The sequence below is a fragment of the Mytilus trossulus genome, chromosome 4, assembly GCF_036588685.1.
Source record: "Mytilus trossulus isolate FHL-02 chromosome 4, PNRI_Mtr1.1.1.hap1, whole genome shotgun sequence".
In the NCBI taxonomy this organism is placed as follows: domain Eukaryota; kingdom Metazoa; phylum Mollusca; class Bivalvia; order Mytilida; family Mytilidae; genus Mytilus; species Mytilus trossulus.
In genome coordinates, this window is record NC_086376.1 from 84,137,408 (window position 1) to 84,160,105 (window position 22,698).

Sequence of the window (22,698 nt, forward strand, 5' to 3'; positions counted from 1 at the left end):
TTCAAGCCTGTATAATAAATGATGCAAGTTATAGAATTTAAATAATCAAGGTGTTTCAGGGCTGTAACTAAAATTACTAGAATGTAATGGTTGTTTTTAAGAGGTCGTTTTGGTTATTAGGACAAAAATACAAATTTAAATAATTCTATAAGGCTTACAAAAAAGGAAAAACTTTTATGTGAAAAGAAAAGACTTTGAAATAACAGACAGAGGGGTAACTTGAATAGAGGATTTTCATAAATAAGACAAATGAGGATCAAGATGAATCCATATTTATGATTTTTGCCACCACACATTTTAAATACTTGAAACACCCAAAAATATACTGGTTTTGAGTAAGACCATTACTCTTGTTCTTGTGCTTCTAAACAATTTGTTTTTCAGTGAAGAAACAGAAAAGATTTTTTTAAATAATATGTTTTTAGTATTGTCTTTTATCAACATCTTTCAGCCTGGTCGCAAAACGGTAAAAGTGCTTGAATACTTTTTTTTTTGGTACCAGTTATTTTTAATTTGCCTGTATTTTTTTCTTTCTGATTAGTTCAACTGAATTGTTTGGTTTGAATTGCCCTTGTTTGATTTGTCCGTTTCCATTATTTGATTTGCCCATGCTAATTTTTAGGGCCGTCGAGTACAGGTAAGTTATCGCCTTGACAACTAGGTCACATTTTATACCTGAATGAATTCTTTGGAAAAATTGTTTATTTTCCATGTTTCCAAACAAATTATGTTTTGCATGCCTTGATTGCATCTCATTGATCATAATAAAATCCTGTTCAGAGTTTGTCATGACTAGATCAGTAGTATATTAACTCTTAACAAAGTAGGGGAACGATTGCTAAAACTTCAGATAAGTTGGAAAGTTCTGTTTTAGACATAGAAATACAGTTAATCATGGTTGCTTCTATTTGATTGGATAATTCTTTTTCAAATGTTAATAATTGAACATCATTAATTGATAACTTAGAAAGGTTAAGTGTAAGGGTTAGAGAGGGTGTCAAGGCAAGGAACCTAACTATATAAGGCATGTGGTAATTATATAAGTACCAGAGTCACCACATGCCTTAAACATACGATAATGCATTTGTAAATGGAAATTGTAAAATTGAGAATGGAAATTGGGAATATGTCAAAGAGACAACAACTGACCAAAGAGCAGATAACACTTTTAATTTCTCTCTAAAGAAAAGACAAAACTCGTAATAAGAAAATATTTTGTTATACAAGGAGTGCTAAATATATTTCTATGTCGCTAAACTTCCAACCTAAATGTCTGAACCAAGAACATTACAGCATGAGTACAGGGGTCTAATAATTATATCAGTCAATTCTTCTTTGGCCTGACAGAGCAAAATTATAAGCCTTTACTGAAGTCTTTTATGTATACTCATCTCAATAACATTTTATGTACAGGAATGTCTACACAAGGTAAAAACTGAAAAAAGATAATATCTAATTTTATCACATTGTATCATTGGTCTCAATATACTTTCTACTAATATATTCTCACTACCCAAATTATGAATCTACATTGAGGTCATGTTGATAACTATACTGCAGCTTTTGCATGAAGGTTTTTCTTGTTTTCCAAACTTGGTGTCATTGAAGTTTCAACAGTAGTAAAAAAAAAATTATAGAATTATTTTGGCTGGTTCAGTAACTGACACAGCATGGTATTAACTGCTTACATGTTCATTTGTATATTTTTCTAACAAAATGTATGTCATATAAATGTCTAAAGAAAATGTCATCCATAATTTCCAATGCTATGAATAAGATGAAGCACAATGTAAGTTTTTTATCATCATCATATCAGCCTGGATAGCCTGCAGTATTAACCACTAGTCTGATGCCCCAGACAAAGTAAAATTTCACCCGGGACTAGTAAGTTTTTGAATAATTTTGTTTAGACTCAAAAGGAAATGTCTTAATGCCTTCTGACTAGAAAATGGGAAATATTTTGGTTTATCCTCTTTAAAAACTTTGAAAATAAGTTAAGATTGCCTGGATAATAGTCTATAACAGCTAACCATAGGCTTTCTTAAACTACTTTGTGAAGGATCCAACCATGACAAGAACAGATTAGAACAGCAATTAAAAAAACACTTTTAGTTATTCCCTACATTGAGTTTGATTTTGTATAAAATCACCCTTAATATCAAGGAAAAATACTTTTCTTCCCCCTTATACCCTTTGCAATGAAGTCACTTAAGAGTAAAATGTTTTTGACCTGTTGGTCAGTCAGATATCTGTTAGAGGTCATTTTCTTGTCACATTGATAGCACCTTCATTTTTTGTCATACCCTCTACCCAAATATTTCCACTATCAAAACTGCAGTTTGATAATCAGAAAAATCTTAAATGGAGCACTATTTTTAGGGGCTCTTTCTGTTCATTGGAAGGACATATAATCCCTGCTTTATCCAATACCAAATACCATTGGAAAATATCGATGACTCTTCATTAAACAGTTGCCGATAAAGAAATTGGTTAAATTGTACTTTCAGTAATAAAAAAAAACTAGCTTGTCAGCAGTTAATCTCATTCTTTTGTTAAAATGGTGAAAGCAACTAACTTGGTTTGGAACTTTCATATTTTTTTTTTAAATGGTTCATCATTGTATTCATTTTCATTTCATTATAATTCAAATGCCTTCTAGACTATGAGGTACACAATGTATGCAGGGGTCCAACTATGATGAAGAGATGGGGGTTGAAATCATTAAATTCACCAATGGCCATAAACTATCACATCCTTTAAAAGAACTAATGGTCAATATTTAACCTCTGCAAACAGATTTGTTTTGTTCCTGATTGAAATTTCTTTGTCCTGTAAATAGTCTAATACTTTCCAAAGCATAATATTAATAAAACTGTTTTCAGTTTTTTTCTTTACATCACTTTTCTCAAGTTATAATACCTTTAATGATTTATATAATTAGCATATAATTAATATAAATTTAAACCAATTAATGCCACTTTTCATATGCATTCTAGTATACATTTGTTCTTCTATTTCACAATTTTATTGATTTTATCTGTTATAGATGCTACACATATTAATTCTTAATATATATAGGTTCATTTCAAAATGCTTGCAAAATTTCCACAAAAATGTTTTACAAAACTTTAATTATGTATAGCGTTTATGGAACCATTTGAATGGTGAAATTTAGTAACTTTTTTGCCTGAAAATTCACCCTATCTTTTTCATAGTGTTGGTCCCCTGACTTAATAAACACTTTTGAAGTTTGTAAGCCATCTTCATGTAGAAAATAAATGAAGTTATAGAGAAAAGTTTATAGATTTTTTTAATGCATCCAAAGAACTTTGAAAAACCCATGCTTCCGGACTTAATTATCTATCCTTTTTTTTCCAGGTATATGAATATGATGACTTCTACTTCATGACAGATCCAGAACAACTTATCTACAGTCATTGGGCTAAAAACGACAAGTGGCAACTTCTGACCAGACCTTTATCTTTGCCTGAATTTGAAGACTTGCCTCTGGTCAAATCTTACTTCTTTAAATGTGGAATGTACTTCATCTCCCACCAGAAAGGAGTTGTAGGCACACAGAATGGTAGAATAGCTCTAACAGTTGGCTTTGTAAAACCTACAAACTTCACCTACAAAATCACTGTCTGTGGATCCAATGAAGAAACTCACAAAGGACAGAAACTGAAGAGCTTTGCCATGCAAGAAACTTCACACAACCAAGCCACATTTATCCTAAGAGCTCCAAAACCTGGTCCTTATTATTTTACTATTTTTGCCCAGCTCTTAACAGGAGATATTGGAATAAAGAATGTGTTCACAGCATCAGCAGAATATAAAGTCAATGCTGACAAAGCTTCTACAGATGCCGTTCCACTTCCTAACTGTTCTGATAGTAACTGGGGTCCAGGGATACCAGTAGACCAGATGGGACTGGAACCCAGTGTTAAAGATGCTGTCATACCAACAAGTGATGGTAAGGTCAGCTTGGAGTTCAAGAAGACACGGCCATCTTACATTCTCTGCAAACTACGTAAACCAGGTATGAAAGATGATGAACTAGAGAAATGTATCAGTGAAACAGACCAAGGGGACAAGGTACTTGTTACAGCTCAACTCCCAGCCAAGGGTGAATACGGACTGGAAATCTACGGGAATGATCCAGCTAAAGATGGTGACACCTATACACATATCTGTCAATACTTTGTTCACTATGCTCCTCCTGATGAACAGAATAAGGCATTTTATCAAGAGGCACCTCAAAGGCGTACTGTGGCTCCAGCTCAACAAGCTACTGTTAGCCAGGTGGGATATCCTGGAGGCACTGCTGGGGTAAGTCATGTCATGCATTAGGCTGTAGAGACCGAGACAAATTTCCTAAGACTGAATCACAAAAAAAATCGGATTTCCCATGTAATCCTTCTGAATTTATTCTCTCTGTTAGCTACCTAACATGTGATCTTTTTAAATGAAACAAACACCCAATTCTTTAAGTAATTAAGGTATAAACCATTCTCTATTCTCAAATGTGATATTTTCTTCAGGGGTAAAAAAAAAAAAGGTTACTTTTTGAGAGAGAAAAATGTATAATTTAGAAAAAATATATAGTTTACGAAAATTAATCTGTCTTGTTTAGTTTTCATAAAATTTTGACAAAAGTTGCTTTGACCCTTTGACAAAAATATAAAAAGTAGTGTTATGTATAACTTTTATTTGCAAATTTTCATTTTATTTTGTTACAGGTAACACAAGGAATGAATAATATGAATGTTGGAGACCAAGATTTTGTTGATCTAGACAACCTCCCACCACCTCCACCAGAGATGCTACAACAACAGTATCTGTATGGCACAGTACCTGACAGTAGACAACAGGGTGTGTATGGGGGTCTGGGATCCCAGCAGGGACAGGGTACACCTGGATTCACCCCAGGGGCTGGTAATGTTATTGTTCCTCAACAACAACAGGCTGGTGTCAGTAACATTCCCCCCAGCAGTAAACCAATCCAAGTTGAGAAGAGAGCTGTTGGTCAAGAGCCACCAGCACCACCTAGTGAGTTCAAGCTCCAACCAGTCACTGCAGAGAAAACAGCTGCTCCAGCTCCAGGTCCAGCCACTAAACAGAAACCAACATTGGATGCCATTGACAGAAACGTTCTTCATACAGTTGATGACCATGCTATACAGGTATGCTGTTGCATAGTTCTTATTTTGAAGTTGTATATCTTAATTCAGTAAAAATTTCAAACTCAATGATTTTCTTTCATTGTAGGGGAAATATTAAGTAATAAAAGGAAATTTCATTCACTTGCTAAATTTCAAATTTTCTCTAATTATCTAATTACTATAAACAAAGTGTAATTGTTACATGTTTAAACATCACATTAACTTGTCATGGTCAACATTCTATGTATTTGTAGCAGATTTTCGTAATCCTTGTTTGAAATTTTTCCTACTGGTATTTGGAAAATCTTATAATTAAAAATATGTATGTTCTATTTGGGTATTAAGTTCTAAAAAGCGTAGATTATAGAGACTAATGTATTTTGACAAGAACAAATAAATCATATTTTTACCTCATCATAAAATCATTTTGTACTGACCAATGAAAAAATATCAAGAAATCAATCTATGTATAACATTACTGCAGGTAACCAATACCATTCTTTTAAACATTCAAAGGACCATATTTCAGAATTAATATGGACTCCATTTTTGGTGTGTTTGGGAAAATTACATACCGTAGATTTTGTTCTATTACAGGTATCTAAGAGCGAACATTCAAGCTTCAGAGATTTGGTTTGGGATTTGATCTATTCAAAGAGTATCACAAATGAAATTGAAAAAGTCAGGTAAGTCTGATCTAAGATTCACAGTTAAAATCTCACTGGTTTTTTTTCTTCAAATATTTTGATTTCTGTAAATTTGATTTGATGGTTAGATAAATATATATAAGAGTAAACTAGAAATCAAACTTCATACATTGGTGACTGAATGAAGTTTTCAAAAGACAGTAGCAACTTATCCATTTGTATAGAAAAGCAGTGTTTTAAAAAGAAGAAATACAGACTAGCATTTTTTTTAAATGTTAATTACACTAATGATATTGATTATTTTAAACAAAGGAGATCTGGTTCAATTGCCAATGATACAACTATCCAACTGAGTCCAAAGCAAGTGAATCAAAACAATTATGTTTGATAAAATATAGATTAACACTCTAATTTTATCATCTTAGCTTGGAGGCACAGGAAGTTTCAGAAAGATATAATTTTGTACTTTTAAATTGTGAAACAATGTCTAATATATATATATATATTTCAATGATAAAAGAAAACAAAAAAAAGTAAAGCTATATATGTACTAAATCAGTTTCTGGTAAAAAAAATTAAAAAAATTGTTAAGATATATAAGTATTGAATCATTTAATCCATTTGTTTGATTTTGTTTTTTTACAGAGTTATCTTTAGATGGTTAGCCACCAAGAATCTGAAAGAAATGCATTTTGACAATGTAGAAAAAGGCAGTCCAGAAGAAGTTCTGTTGGGATTAAAGACTGGAAAGACAACATATGCTATGGTTTTTGACACTATGTGCAAGTATGTAGAAACAAAACAAAGCATTTAAATAAATCTAAAACCAAACATATGGCAAAAAAACTTGATAAAACTTTTCAAATTCAAAACAGGATAATAATTTGCAAAGTATTACTCAAATACATAAATGTATTCTTAACAAAGGGAGATAATTCAGGTGAAATAAAGCATCTGGTTTAAAAAGGACTTATAAAAGAGTACTTGCACCATACAAAACATTAAATAGCATTAAAAGTGAAATAGTTCTTTCATACAGAAAAAAATGAATTAAACTGAGGAAACTTACATAACATTTTTATATCTTTTAAAATTGCAAACACATAAAGAGTAAAATGTTTTATTAGTTTTTTACTGGTAGTAATTTTTTTATTCTGTGAAAATTACTTGCATTTCCAGACTAATGTAAATTTTAAATAGTTTGTCATCTGAAAACAAAAATTAAAGCACCACATTTATAAAACATTTTATTTTATAAAATCTATTCACTATTAAATCAACACGTTAAAATTATAGCAAAATAAACTTCATAAGTTTAATTATTGAAAATACCATTTGATAATTTCAGTTATGCAGGTCTTCATTCCAAGATCATCAGTGGCTATGCCAAAGGAGCAGATTACAAACCTGGTCAGAGTTTTACTCCAGGAACCAATCAACATTCATGGAACGCTGTCTACATCTATGGTACATGGTGTCTGATTGATTGTCATTGGGCAGCCAGGCGTATCATTGGAAAACAAACAACTCATGAAGAATTCCATTACCAACTTGATGAATATTTCTTCTTGCCAGACCCTCATCAACTCATCTACACTCATTTCCCAGAAGACACAAAATGGCAATTGTTAGAGAGGCAAGTTTCATTAGAGGAATTTGAAAGTATGCCTCATATGAAGCCTCAGTTCTTCAAATATGGTTTAGAATTTGTAAGCCATCGTACAGCTGTGATTTACGGAAGAGGAGAGTGTAATATCCGATTGAGGTATCCAGCACACAGAATTGTAGTGGCCTTTAATTTCACTATTCAATATGAAGATGGAAGAGAAGAATTTATGGGAACGAAATTAAATAAATATGGAATGCAAGAAAGTGTTGGTGGCATAGCCTCATTTAGGTTACGGCTACCCGAGAAAGGATCATACATAATATACATATATGCCAAAGAAGATACACAAGAAAACAAGGACAATGTTTATGCACAGGTGTGTGAATTTAAGATCGTTCAAGAGGAAGTGACATCACCACCTCCACTACCATTCCCACCATGTGCATATTTAAATTGGGGACCTGGCACTGCATTCTTCAAATATGGTCTTCAGACATACCAGACTACAGCTACAATCTTAACAAGAGAGGGCAAAGTAGAATTACAAATTAGAATCCCTAAACAAATGCAATTTATGGCAAAATTAAAGCATAATGAAATGAGTGACTCTGAACTTGAAGGTTACATAATGAATCGTGTTGTAGGCAATACTGCATACTTCAATATCACGGCACCATGTAGAGGAGAATTTGGATTGGAAATCTACGCCAATGATCCTTCAATGGAAGGCCAAACCTTGTATCATGTAGCCCAATATATGATTGAATGTCATGAGGATGTGAAAACTGTGCCACTACCCAAATTGCCACATGGTTATCTAGGGCCACAACCAAAATTTAATGAATTCGGTTTGAACACTCTCAGTCATCATGATTCTGTCATTCATTTAGAAACAAATTCTGTAGAAATCCAATTCGCAACTGCTCAAGAAATGAGAGTGACTGCCAATTTAATTGGAGTTGAGGATGAGAAAGAACACCCAGATCTGGTCTTCACACAGACACAAGGGTCTATTGTCAGTTTTGTTATCCACATGCCACAAACAGGCTTCTACAAACTACAACTGTATGCCATACCAGCACGGGATCCAAGCCAACAACTTCCAGGGGTATACAACTATTTGATCAACTGTCAGAAAGCCACTCGTCCAGCTGTACCCTTCCCCAAACAGTATGCTCAGTGGAAGGAAGGATGTTACATGTGGGAGCCTTTAACACTTCACAAAGATACCACTTCTGCTACTGTCAACTTCAGAATCGGAATACCAAAAGCAGAAGCCGTGGCTGTGGTAGCTGATAGCGACTGGAATCATCTTGCGTCATCAACACCGGGTGTCTGGGAAGGTAAAGTGCCACTGGATAAGCACTATGGTAGAGGAGTCAAGGTCACAGTTAACGCAAATTATGGTGGAGACAAAACAAATTATGCTACCTTGCTTGAATATAACATTTAACTTTAACCAATTTGTGTATCATGCGTTTCTAATTCTTTTAATTAGTGATTAGTTCCAAAGTGACATGATTCGAACATCAAACATTTGAGTGAGTCAGTTGATATGAAACGGCAATTTGTAAGAAAAAGTTAGTTTTTGGTTTGTAATTGAAAGCTAATCATTTTATTTATATTTGCATAGTTCAGTGTAACCAATTCATGACATCATATTTTCGATATAAAGAATCATTCAAATTTCATATCCCTTTGACACTTATCACACATTATAAAGTAGCTGCAATTTTTATTTTATATGCAACATTTGCTTTTAGTTTTTCTGTGATAGGCATTAGGTTTATATATTATTGATACTGTAGAGCACATGATTTTTATTTGTTCTTTGTTGTGCCTTTGCCAGATATGTGTATTGTTACATGTGTAAGGTTTTGTGTGCCTCTTCTGACCTCTTAGTATTGTAGCAGAATCTCTGTTCCTAAATCCTGACTGCTCATAACCTTTTCTTAAATTGAATAGTTTTTGTTTACTGTTTTATATATAAGAGTAAGTAAAGAATAAAAGGTTGCTCGAAGTCTTATTCTAATTGCTGGTTAATTAGAAAGAAAATATTTTTGTGAAAATACATAGAATGAAACTATTAAATGAATTTTAAATTGATTCCTTTTTAAAATAAGATACAACAATGATATGCTTATTGGGACTCATTTTCTTTTATATTCTGAAACCATCTTGTAATCATGTGGTACATTTTGAGTAAATACAATTGGGCATTAAATTCAATGGAATTTTATGTGGGTTCTTTTCAATGAAATATTTTATATTCAAACAAAAATGATTAGAAAATTGTTATGTGTTTTAAGGGCAAATAAGCTTATTCATTGAAAACAATGCCAAGGCATTTTGTAGAATCAAGTCATTTGTTTTTTATTTGAAATTTGTTTTAGTGAATTTAGACATGAGAGTTTAATAAAGTTCATTTTTTTTACTTAAAGTCAGAACAGTTCATGCTCAAGGCTTTATTTCAGATATATATCCCATAACTAAAAATCATTTTTTTTGGAATGAAGAGTGCAATAGACAAACAAATTAGTATTTAGTATCATCGTGGGTTTTTTCTATCTGAAAAGATTTGATCCTATAAAAAGTTAACACATAATAGTCATAATAAGTTTGAGGTGTATTGGAACAGTATTGCTTTGTAAAGAAGTTTTGATTATACATGTCTGTTATAAAGATGGTGCATACACATATTTTTGTTATTGAGGTTATTTTAGTGTTAATTAATTATGGGACAATATGCAATGACTAATTGTTAATGATTTTGTGGGTATATTGGTTAGAACAAAAACTTCAATTACCAGAGAACAAAAATGATTTTCATTTCCTTTTTATACAAAAGTTATGCAGGCTTTTAATAAAGAACTGCATTTTTTTTATGTACATAAATGAAAATTCTTTCAAAATATTTTGACATCAGTTTGAAATCATCTTTTTGAATCTTCTTTAAACATAAAAGTCCAAGCCTTCGTTTCTCATCCAAGAATTTGAATACTCAAAATGACTACCTGTACTGAATATTTTCTACATTTTTTACCTACAAAGTTTGTTACAAGTGAGAATTTATATTGTCCAAATTTAGTTCTTCCAATTTGCATGATAGTAGTCTACTTTAGAACTACTGAGGATATAGTTATATCTTGCTGGACATTTTCTTATCTTAAATTTATTGAAAATGCTTGTAAGCTTATAAAATTTATTGTTATTAGATATTAAATCAAGCAGTGCTTATACTTTTTGATTTCATTATTTCTCTACGAAATCCAATTTATAACCATTATAACAATCCAAATCTTGTTTGGCATTAGGAAAGACAACTCATTGGTTTAAATCTAGAATCTGTGTTCCCAATTAGTGACTGTTCCAGAACCTCGTTTTTGGTCAGCTTTTTGTTGCCAAGTTTTTAGTCATTGATGTTTGTTGAAGAGTGATTATATATCCATTGTTGTGAATCTTTGAGAATTAATACAAATTGTTTAAGAAAAGCAACAGTAGTATACCGCTGTTCAAAGGTCATAAATTGATTAAGAGAAAACAAATCCAAGTTTCAAATTAAAAACAAGGGAAACACATCAACTATAAGAGGAACGCAATTGAACAATAGAAGCACTGAACTGCAACAACAAAAAAGCCACCAACATGCACAGAAATTGACTATCTGAAAACTGAGTTTTTCTAACTTGGTACAACCCATTTTAAGATTTCAAGAAAAACCTGTGAAAACTACTGGTTTACTTTTAAGTTCAGTATCGTCATGTTTTGTCTGGCAAACGTTGGAGAATGCAAGGTTCATTAGGCTAATCAGGTAGGACTGAGTTAACTATTTGTGTAAAATGGAGGTGAAATATATCAAAGGGACGTTCACTCAAGTTGAAAATAACCTAACAATATTGAAAAAAAGACCTAAAGACAAACAACAATAGACAAAATGAAAAACAGAAAACTAAAGACAGAAACATGAACCCCACAAAAAACCTGGGTGCTCCGGAAGGGTACGCATATCCTGCTCCACATATGGCATCTATCTGCTTTTCGTCAGGTCTCTGTCACGAAACATAAGTTCCAAATTGAAATATTCCGTATTATTATTTCCAATGGAACAAATATGACAGCATTAATAACTAACAGAATCGAAATAAAGGTTATAGAATATGTGTTCACACAGGAACAGATAATATTGCATTGTTTATGATAAAGTTTCCACGGGAAAAGAGATAACGTTATATTTCTAAAGATACACAAGTTTAATAATCTATATTTCATATTCAGATTACTTGCGAAGTTCCTTCTGTCATACATTTCTTTTGGTATTAACATCTAAGAAAATGTACCGTCATTATACTGAATACCTAGACTTCACAAAACTCCATATAAAAAACGATACATAGCTGGGTCATCGAAATGTTCGACTAAACATCTTTCTAAAGTACTGACTACAATTCTTTCTACTGTTAAAGATGGGCTTCAAAATTATTATGATTAGATATATTCTACCAGTGGTGTTAACCAGATGTGGATTCTCAAAAATTCGAAAAACAATGTATCTACATGCTTAATCTTCGATCACAATCTTTGCAATTTTGCAGCAACATAAAGACTTGATTTTTCTACGCTTTACACTACTATTCTCCATGCTCAGTTGAAAGGTCGACTTTACCATCTCATTAAACAGATCTATTTCTATAAAAATGGGTATCGTAGATACAAATTTCTTGTTTTGGGTTGCAATGATTCATATTTTGTGAAGCACCACACTGAATCTACCAGAAAATATACTGAAGATGATATCAAAATGATCGACAATATATTTGTTGAGTTTATTTTTCAACAGACAGTCGGTATTCCAATGGGTACTAGTTGTGCACCCCTATTTGCTGATTTGTTTTTGTACTCGTATGAAGAAGAATTCATTCTAAACATTCTAAAAGACTAAAAGAAAAAGCACCTTGCAAAATTCTTTAATTTTACTTTCCAATATATTGATGATGTCCTATCATTGAATAGATATAGGAAGATGTGGTGTGAGTGCCAATGAGACAACTCTCCATCCAAATAACAATTTAAAAATTAAACCATTATAGGTTAAAGTACGGCCTTCAACACGGAGCCTTGGCTCACACCGAACAACAAGCTATAAAGGGCCCCAAAATTACTAGTGTAAAACCATTCAAACGGGAAAACCAACGGTCTAATCTATATAAACAAAACGAGAAACGAGGAACACGAATATATTACATAAACAAACGACAACTACTGTACATCAGATTCCTGACTTAGGACAGGTGCAAACATTTGCAGCGGGATTAAACGTTTTAATGGGCCCAAACCTTCTCCCTTTTTCTGAAACAATAGCATAACATCACAACATATAAAAACATACGATAAAATATCAATTGGCAGACTTAACTCAATCAAAAAACGTATGATTACACAATGAACGAATAAATTTGATCTGCGATATCTGAATACAAATGCACAGTTAATTAAATATTAGAGACAAACATTCATGACCAAAAGGCTAACAAAAAAATTCAAACACACTGAGAAATATTTAACCAATCAATGTTCACTTTAGAAAAAAACCGGTTTTTTATAATCTTGAAGTTTATACAAATGTTGTAAGAATAAGTGAAAAATTGAAGATATTACAAATAATCAAAGCTGGTATACAGCCAAGATCCATATAAATAAAAAATGACAAAAAAGCATTATAAACAGTATCAACAGGTCGAATTAACAAGAAAATACGATTTGAGAGTACTTGCAGTTACTGACAGCTAGTTAAAAGCCAAAACCAATAAATAGTAAAAAATCATGCATCAGAGACTAAAATCGATTAAAACACATCACAGAGATTTAGTATTTTAACGTCATTAATAGTCAAAGAAGACATGACTTGTGCAATGCCAAAAATAAATGTATCGACAGGTAGTAGTATAGTGAAGAGCGACTTCTATAGAAATAAAAGTTAACGTGGCTGTGTCCCCTATACATCTCGCCTCAAAAGATAATGAAATTTAGTTATGTTTTAATTTGCTAATGACAAAATCAATATTAGTGCCAATGTGAACTATATTCAGAGATCTAATTACAATATTGGTACGATAACCCTTACTTATAAGTTTGTTTAAAGGTTCGATGAGTTTACAAGGATCACATAGTGATTTCCTCGCTTTAAGTACAATATTACCATAAAATTTAGGATGAGAAATACCATTTTTAATAAGCTTTCTACAGGTATAGCCAAATTTACTAATCAAATCTTTGTATCTATGAAAGAATTTAGTAAAAGTTTTAAGTAATTTATGGTATCGAAATCCCTGACACAACAATTTACCAGTGATGCATTGATTACGTTCGTTAAAATCTATGACATCAGAACACACACAGGCAAACCGAACGAGTTGCGATATATAAACACCGTATGATGGAGCCAAAGGCACATCGCCGTCTAAAAAAGGAAAATTAACAATAGGAAATGAAAAATCGTCTCTTTTGTCGTAAATTTTAGTGTGAAGTTTCCCGTTTGAAATTGAAATGTCTAAATCTAGAAAAGGACAACTGCTGCTGTTTATGTTAGATTTAGTTAAAGTAAGTTCGTTTGGGTAAATTTCTGAAGTATATTTAGAGAACTCTGGATTATTCAACGAAAAAATATCATCCAGATAACGGTAGGTATTTTTGAATGTATCAACCAAATGTAACAATGATGGGTCTTTACTGAGTTTGGTCATAAACTGAGATTCATAGCAATATAGAAATAAATCTGCTATTAAAGGGGCACAGTTGGTGCCCATAGGAATACCTACTACCTGACGATACACTTTATCGCCGAAACGTACATAAATGTTATCAAGCAGAAAGTTTAAAGCTTCAATCATATCCTCACATTTCCAGTAAGTGTATCTAGCATACTTTCCTTTTTCGTTACAGAAAAAGGCCTTAAACGAGTTACAGCAAATAAAATTACAATGAGATTTTTCGAAAGACCATTTTATCAAATACAAAAACTTTTTCTTTATAAGATTGTGTGGAAGTGTAGTGTACAGAGTAGAAAAATCATAACTGTCAACAGAATTGTAAGGACCATTGAAAGCATGTATTTTATCTAAAACCTCTAAAGAATTTTTAACACTCCAAAAATAATTAATACCATTATTTTCATAAGCTTTATTACAAAAGTTAATAACCAATTCTTTGATAGTAGTAAGGGAGGTGGTTAGAAGCACTGATAGATTAGTAGTAGAACACTTACTCGAAGCGGAGATGAAACGGAATTAAATGGTTTTTTGTGTAATTTCGGTAACCAGTACATGGTAGGGACTTTCAAATGTTCGGAAGATGCTTTAAGCTGGGCAGTGGCAGTGGTATGCTTGTTAACGATTTGACTCTCTGTGGTGCGCACTGACCTGAATGTAGAGGAATTGATAATTTCGTTTTGAAGAACTTTCGTGTAGTATATGCGTCACACCACCACTACATTATTTGCTGCCTTGTCTGCCGGTACGAACACAAACCGCTCTGCGAGTACCTTGAGTTTGTTTTTTATTCTAGAAATGGGTATATCATGGTTTCTATTATTAATTTCAGAATTGTTTTCTAAATGAGATATTCGAATATCAACAGTATTCATAATTTTATTCAAATAACTGTCTAAAGATTTTTTATCGGATTTTTCACGTTTGCACCAATTTTTACAATAGGCAGACAGAGCGTCTTTAATGACCTGACGACACTGTTTCCAATCTATTGTAGATGGAGGACGGTATTTCGGTCCTTTCTTTAGAAAAGTTATGACTTCACGGTCATCGACTATGTTGAGGTCTCCTGTGATAACATGACCATAGGGAACATATTTAAAACTAGATGTTTCGCAATCTCAAGTGGAAGGAACATAATTTTCTATATTGACGTCTGTTGTAATTGACGTATAATTGAAAATCAAATTTCTGCTCGGTTTTTTAGAAGAATACGAAATAATGGGTTGTTCTATATTATCAAAATATGGAGGTATTAAGCTATAGACAGAAGAGTCATTGAATATGCTAGACAAATTAATAAAATCAATACCTCTATTTATATATTTTAATTTGAGAAAATGTCGTTTACGATTTTTAGGTTTATCAATAATAGGAAAACGCCTGTGATGACAAAAGGCTGTAATAATACGGGTGTATTCATAAAATGGGCTAAAAAAAGAAATTTTATCACACTCAAGAAAAATAGCATATAATTTACTTATAGGTATCTGACCCAGTTTGCATAATACTTGATGTCTGCCATTATTCTTTATTATAGATAACAGATCACCATATTTCAGCCAATACTTACATCTCAAGTATCCTAGTGAACTTGAAATTAAGGATACTACTGATACTAGAAGGACTGCTTCATACCTTGATCTTTTCCTCAATATTGACACAGATGGACTACTTCACACGCAAATCTATGGTATATAAAGGCAACAGTAGTATACCACTGTTCAAAATTCATAAATCGATAGAGAAAAAACAAATCCGGGTTACAAACTTAAACTGACGGAAACGTATCACATATAAGAGAACTACGATACGACATCGAATTGTTACACACACAGAAACGAACTAAAATGTAACAATGGCCATATTCCTGATTTGGTACAGGGCATTTTATGAAAAAATGGTGAGTTGAATCTGGTTTTGTGGCATGCCAAACCTCTCGCTTTGATAGCATTGTTAATTATAACATTAAAATGACAACAATAAACAACAGGGTTACAATGAATAAACAGATAAAATAAACGGGACGATTTCAACTTACCAATTTCCCATTCTCGGCAGTAACATACCCTCTGTCCCTTCGTATGGTGTCTACATATCTCAATTGATACGTTATTCTCGTACATATTCACACTATACGGACTTCGTATACAGGAGTGTGCTCCTATTAAACGCAGAAACTGTCCCAACAAAGTTATGAGGAGGACAGATTAAAAATGACACTCCATTAATCTTACGGACACCACCATGAATTGGTTGATTCATACGATGTGTCTTTGTCCAAACTAATTAAAGACATCTTTAAAACGTGTTAGATTGTAGTTTGTCATTACGCTGTCTGATCTTTTAATTACCGAACGTGACTAATTCCCGATTCTGACTATTTTGCTGAGTGTGAATTCGCATTGCTATAAGACGTGTCACGGTACTTTTCTATCCGAAATTCAGGGTATTCAGTTTTGAAGTAATATTTGTTATTCTCATCGAACTTTGTCAAATGTCTTATCGTTTGTCGTTGTAAAACTTATTTTTTTCTGTTGTATTCGTGGGTTATGGTAAACATAATTGATCATCCAGTTCATTTATTAGATTTTAGTTTCGTTCAACTAAATTTGTACGCTATATTTGGTTTACAGTTTGATTAAGAAGAAAACCGACATAGCTAGATAATAAATTAATTCTCTAATTACTACTACAGTTTGGTATTAATTAGTATTGTAAGTAATTTTCATTTTTATTAATAAATGTTATATCAACATTACACTACACACCTAATCTTAATATCTATCCTGTTTTGGGGAAATTTTTAGAAATTCAAATGTGACGTCACTTAAATTTGTGCGTTTATCGATTTGGCTAAAGCGGCTGTGTATTTTAATATGTTGATTTAGGTTATTTATCTATCCGTTTTTTTATTGTGTAGATAGTCACCGGTTTTATCATTTATATCAATGTTGGCAAAAGTATGAATTATTCTAAATAATAGGGATGTTCTTATCCCAGGCAGAAAACTCTAGCCGTATTGGACACAACTTTTTGGAACTTTTGGTCCTTAATGCTCTTTAACTTTGTATTTATTTCTTCTTCTTCTTATTTTTTTTTTGTACCTTTGGCTTTCGAACTTTTTTCATCAGAGCGTCACTGGTTATTCTTGTGTGAACGAAACGCGCATCTGGTGTTTAACCTTTTAAACCTTGCAACTTTTATTAGCTATTAGTCGCGTATTTCTCTGTCCTATATGTTCTCCCATTTAGTTGTATTTTAGTCCTTTCATTTAATGTTGTAATTTTAATGTTATATTAAACATTGCAATAAAAGCGGGAGGTTTGACATGCCACAAAACCAGGTTAAATCCACCATTTTTTTTTTTTATATTAATACGTTCTGTACCAAGTCAGGAAAATGGTCATTGTTATGTATTATAGTTCTTTTCTGAGCGTGTTACATTGTAATGTTGTGTATCCTTGTGTTTCTGTTGTGTCGTAGTTCTGTTATATTTGATGTGTTTCCCTCAGTTGAAGTTTATTACCCGGATTTGTTTTTTTCTCTCAATCGATTTATGGATTTCGAACAGCGGTATAATACTGCTGCCTTTATATGACTTTATATGCCCTTGACCCGATTTTCATGGTTTAATGAATGCATGAATAAGTTGTAAGCTTTGAAAAAAGCACTTTTCTAGACAACTTCGATCAGGAACCATCATAGCCGAAAATTTGAAAACCAAGGACGTTTAAGAACTAACACAGTTGAAGAAGCACAGTATTCATCTTAGTTTCTTATAATAAAGCGTTATTAACATGTTTCTTTACATTCTCTTGAATTGCGCACCATCTCTGACGATGAAAACATTCTCGATTAGTGATGTCAAACACCAATAAAAGTTATAATACCAAAAAAACATAAATTAATTCCACAACAAAGTCAAACAAGACATCCAAATCTAAGGGTTTTCTGAATCCACCATACCCAACAGAAAGAATCTTATATTCAAAACCGTGTACTTCTTTCAATCGCTGCCTCATGTAGAAGAAAATTCCATTTTTTCTTTCTTATATTCATTTCCATAATTCTTCTGCATGCGGAAAATGAAATGGTTAATATTCGTGATATTTCGAAGACATCTAAAGAGATAACTAGAGGTTCAATACAACATTTTGCTCTAGCAAATGTTATCCAAAGACATGCACGTACTCCATACGGTTGCTGACTCAGAATATGCTGAAATGAAACTACTTCAATAATAACATTAACGGTACCAATTGTTCTGCACCAGATGCGCATTTCGACAATACATGTCTCTTCAGTGATGCTCGTGGCCAAAATATGTAACATCCAAAGCTTATATAAAAGATGAAGAGCTATAATCCAAAAGTTCCAAAATGTATATCCAAATCCGTGAAAGGAATCAGAGCTTTCCATGAGGGAGATATATTCCTGAATTTATGATAATTGTTATCATCTTGTAACAGCAAATTTAATAACAAAAAAAATCCGTATTTTCATGCCAGTTCCGGAGTACTGGCTACTGGGCTGGTGATACCCTCGGGGACTTACAGTCCACCAGCAGAGGCATCAATAAGTCTCCATGTGAACGAGATGCGAAAGCTGAATGTTACCAGAGGGACTTTAAATCTTACAAGTCAATATCAAACTTTCAGTGCCATGTCGATAACAAAAAGAAAAGCAACAGTGTACTAAACACAACAGAGAAACCAAAAGACTGAGCATCAAGAATTAAACCTGATCAAAAGCAAGAAATGATCTCACATGCTCCGGAAGGATAGGAATATCCTGTTTTACTAGTTGCAGCTGCCGTGTCGCTCATGCAAGTAAAGACCCGTTGAAAAAATCAAATTGCAAGTGAAAAGTAAAATCACAAAAATACTGAACTCAGAGGAAAATCAATTTGGAAAGTCCATAATCACATGGCAAAATCAAAAAACAAAACGCATCAAAAACGAATGGACAAGAACTGTCATATTCCTGACTTGGTACAGGCATTTTCAAATGTAGAAAATGGTGGATTAAACCTGGTTCTATAGCGCTAACCCTCTCACTTTAATAACAGTCTCATCAAATTCCGTTACATTTACATGATGCGTTAAATAAAGTCACAATCAATAAAATAGTCAAAATATGGGAACATCAGTCATCATCGTATAACAATTTAACAGGACACAACAACATCTACTATCTACGAACACATGGATTGATTTGAGTGTCTGACGTCAGAAAAATTATATACGTCACATAAATTTGTCGTTCAATGTGCATTCTATAGTTATCAAAAGTACCTGGATTATAAACAATTTTAAATTTTACATAGGCAATGAGCGCAGACAGGGTTAAAAAATCAAAAGTATGTAAGAATAAATTACAGAAATCAAACTAGTCCAAAAGTTATACATAGAATTTATGAGAATCCAAAACTTTGTTATCTCTTTAGATGTCTTCGAAATATCACGAATATTAACCATTTCATTTTCCGCATGCAGAAGAATTATGGAAATGAATATAAGAAAGAAAAATGTTTATTTTGCATCAATAAAAGTCGCATTCTTTCTCATGTATGAACTCTTTACTGGACAATCTATGTAACTATTTCGGACCATATGAGTATTTGGACCATACGCGTATGGCCATGACCATATGGGTATAAACTCATGTGGTCCGACCATACGCGTATGGTCCGACCGTACGCGTATGGTCGGGGTAATTAACAATTCGTTACAGTTTACTGTTAATACTTCTGAAGTCGTCATATGGTATGACCGTTCATTAAAAAGACGCTATCATGTAGGTAATTTTATTATTATAGTATGATAAAAGGATTAGCTAAACAAAAATTGGAAGCTTCACATAGTTAATTTTACTTACTTGTCAAAACTATACCGATGGTCATTACCGATTTGTTATTACGAGTGAATGGCAATATGTCGACTTAAATAAATAAATTTCAAATTTTGTTTAATAATATCCAACACAAGAAGTCACTGGAAACTAACATAGTTTATTTAAGTTGTCCTGTGAATATGGTGTATTGCAATCATGTTACGATATATTCATTTCCATAATTCTTCTGCATGCGGAAAATGAAATGGTTAATATTCGTGATATTTCGAAGACATCTAAAGAGATAACTAGAGGTTCAATACAACATTTTGCTCTAGCAAATGTTATCTAAAGACATGCACGTACTCCATACGGTTGCTGACTCAGAATATGCTGAAATGAAACTACTTCAATAATAACATTAACGGTACCAATTGTTCTGCACCAGATGCGCATTTCGACAATACATGTCTCTTCAGTGATGCTCGTGGCCAAAATATGTAACATCCAAAGCTTATATAAAAGATGAAGAGCTATAATCCAAAAGTTCCAAAATGTATATCCAAATCCGTGAAAGGAATCAGAGCTTTCCATGAGGGAGATATATTCCTGAATTTATGATAATTGTTATCATCTTGTAACAGCAAATTTAATAACACAAAAAATCCGTATTTTCATGCCAGTTCCGGAGTACTGGCTACTGGGCTGGTGATACCCTCGGGGACTTACAGTCCACCAGCAGAGGCATCAATAAGTCTCCATGTGAAAGAGATGCGAAAGCTGAATGTTACCAGAGGGACTTTAAATCTTACAAGTCAATATCAAACTTTCAGTGCCATGTCGATAACAAAAAGAAAAGCAACAGTGTACTAAACACAACAGAGAAACCAAAAGACTGAGCATCAAGAATTAAACCTGATCAAAAGCAAGAAATGATCTCACATGCTCCGGAAGGATAGGAATATCCTGTTTTACTAGTTGCAGCTGCCGTGTCGCTCATGCAAGTAAAGACCCGTTGAAAAAATCAAATTGCAAGTGAAAAGTAAAATCACAAAAATACTGAACTCAGAGGAAAATCAATTTGGAAAGTCCATAATCACATGGCAAAATCAAAAAACAAAACGCATCAAAAACGAATGGACAAGAACTGTCATATTCCTGACTTGGTACAGGCATTTTCAAATGTAGAAAATGGTGGATTAAACCTGGTTCTATAGCGCTAACCCTCTCACTTTAATAACAGTCTCATCAAATTCCGTTACATTTACATGATGCGTTAAATAAAGTCACAATCAATAAAATAGTCAAAATATGGGAACATCAGTCATCATCGTATAACAATTTAACAGGACACAACAACATCTACTATCTACGAACACATGGATTGATTTGAGTGTCTGACGTCAGAAAAATTATATACGTCACATAAATTTGTCGTTCAATGTGCATACTATAGTTATCAAAAGTACCTGGATTATAAACAATTTTAAATTTTACATAGGCAATGAGCGCAGACAGGGTTAAAAAATCAAAAGTATGTAAGAATAAATTACAGAAATCAAACTAGTCCAAAAGTTATACATAGAATTTATGAGAATCCAAAACTTTGTTATCTCTTTAGATGTCTTCGAAATATCACGAATATTAACCATTTCATTTTCCGCATGCAGAAGAATTATGGAAATGAATATAAGAAAGAAAAATGTTTATTTTGCATCAATAAAAGTCGCATTCTTTCTCATGTATGAACTCTTTACTGGACAATCTATGTAACTATTTCGGACCATATGAGTATTTGGACCATACGCGTATGGCCATGACCATATGGGTATAAACTCATGTGGTCCGACCATACGCGTATGGTCCGACCGTACGCGTATGGTCGGGGTAATTAACAATTCGTTACAGTTTACTGTTAATACTTCTGAAGTCGTCATATGGTATGACCGTTCATTAAAAAGACGCTATCATGTAGGTAATTTTATTATTATAGTATGATAAAAGGATTAGCTAAACAAAAATTGGAAGCTTCACATAGTTAATTTTACTTACTTGTCAAAACTATACCGATGGTCATTACCGATGGTCATTACCGATTTGTTATTACGAGTGAATGGCAATATGTCGACTTAAATAAATAAATTTCAAATTTTGTTTAATAATATCCAACACAAGAAGTCACTGGAAACTAACATAGTTTATTTAAGTTGTCCTGTGAATATGGTGTATTGCAATCATGTTACGATATTTGAGATCTAGTGTTTCTTAAAAACACCGTAGACATATCGGAATGGCCCAAGACCTCGATTTCACTGTACGCAGCTACAAAAAGGCTAGCTTTTCACTCGCAAAAAAAAAAGGTGTAAATGAAAAGGATCGTGCACAACCAAGACTTGCAAAAAAATCTATGATACCATTTGGAAGTAAATGTCACCCCAAGCCTACATGCAAGAATGTTATTATCGATTAAAACGAACTATGGCATCAGTGTTTAGTTTTTACGTAGTATTTGAATTATAAAAATAATACATTGTCCTGCAACCATCATTCTTTTTTTAGATGAAGTTTTCGCATTATAGAAACTTTTATAATGTAATTTAAAAAAAAATATACCTATATGGTCCAAATACTCGTATGGTCCGGCCCATTATTAACCAAACGAGTAGTATACTCATAGGGTC

The 22,698-nt window shown here is 32.8% G+C and overlaps 2 protein-coding genes across 7 annotated transcripts in view; one reads left to right on the forward strand and one right to left on the reverse strand.

The window, feature by feature from the left end:
• The window catches only part of LOC134716173 (uncharacterized), a 29,837-nt gene extending 19,180 nt beyond the window's left edge, over nt 1-10,657 (forward strand). For 3 of the 6 annotated variants that reach the window (XM_063578976.1, XM_063578977.1, XM_063578975.1), the window contains exons 6-11: nt 623-637; nt 3,379-4,329; nt 4,740-5,183; nt 5,760-5,848; nt 6,455-6,595; nt 7,158-10,657. In XM_063578976.1, the coding sequence (XP_063435046.1) occupies nt 623-637; nt 3,379-4,329; nt 4,740-5,183; nt 5,760-5,848; nt 6,455-6,595; nt 7,158-8,871 (3,354 nt within the window). In that variant the 3' untranslated portion in view covers nt 8,872-10,657. Of the gene's footprint in view, nt 1-451; nt 467-622; nt 638-1,413; nt 1,429-3,378; nt 4,330-4,739; nt 5,184-5,759; nt 5,849-6,454; nt 6,596-7,157 lie in introns of all 6 variants that reach the window. The other 3 variants (XM_063578978.1, XM_063578979.1, XM_063578980.1) reach the window with 3 other exon arrangements.
• Nucleotides 1-16,320, reverse strand: part of LOC134716174 (RING finger protein 145-like) — a 64,285-nt gene extending 47,965 nt beyond the window's left edge. The window contains exon 1 of the mRNA XM_063578981.1: nt 16,224-16,320. Within this exon, the coding sequence (XP_063435051.1) occupies nt 16,224-16,308 (85 nt within the window). The 5' untranslated portion in view covers nt 16,309-16,320. The remainder of the gene's footprint in view (nt 1-16,223) is intronic.
• Nucleotides 16,321-22,698: the final 6,378 nt, after the last annotated feature.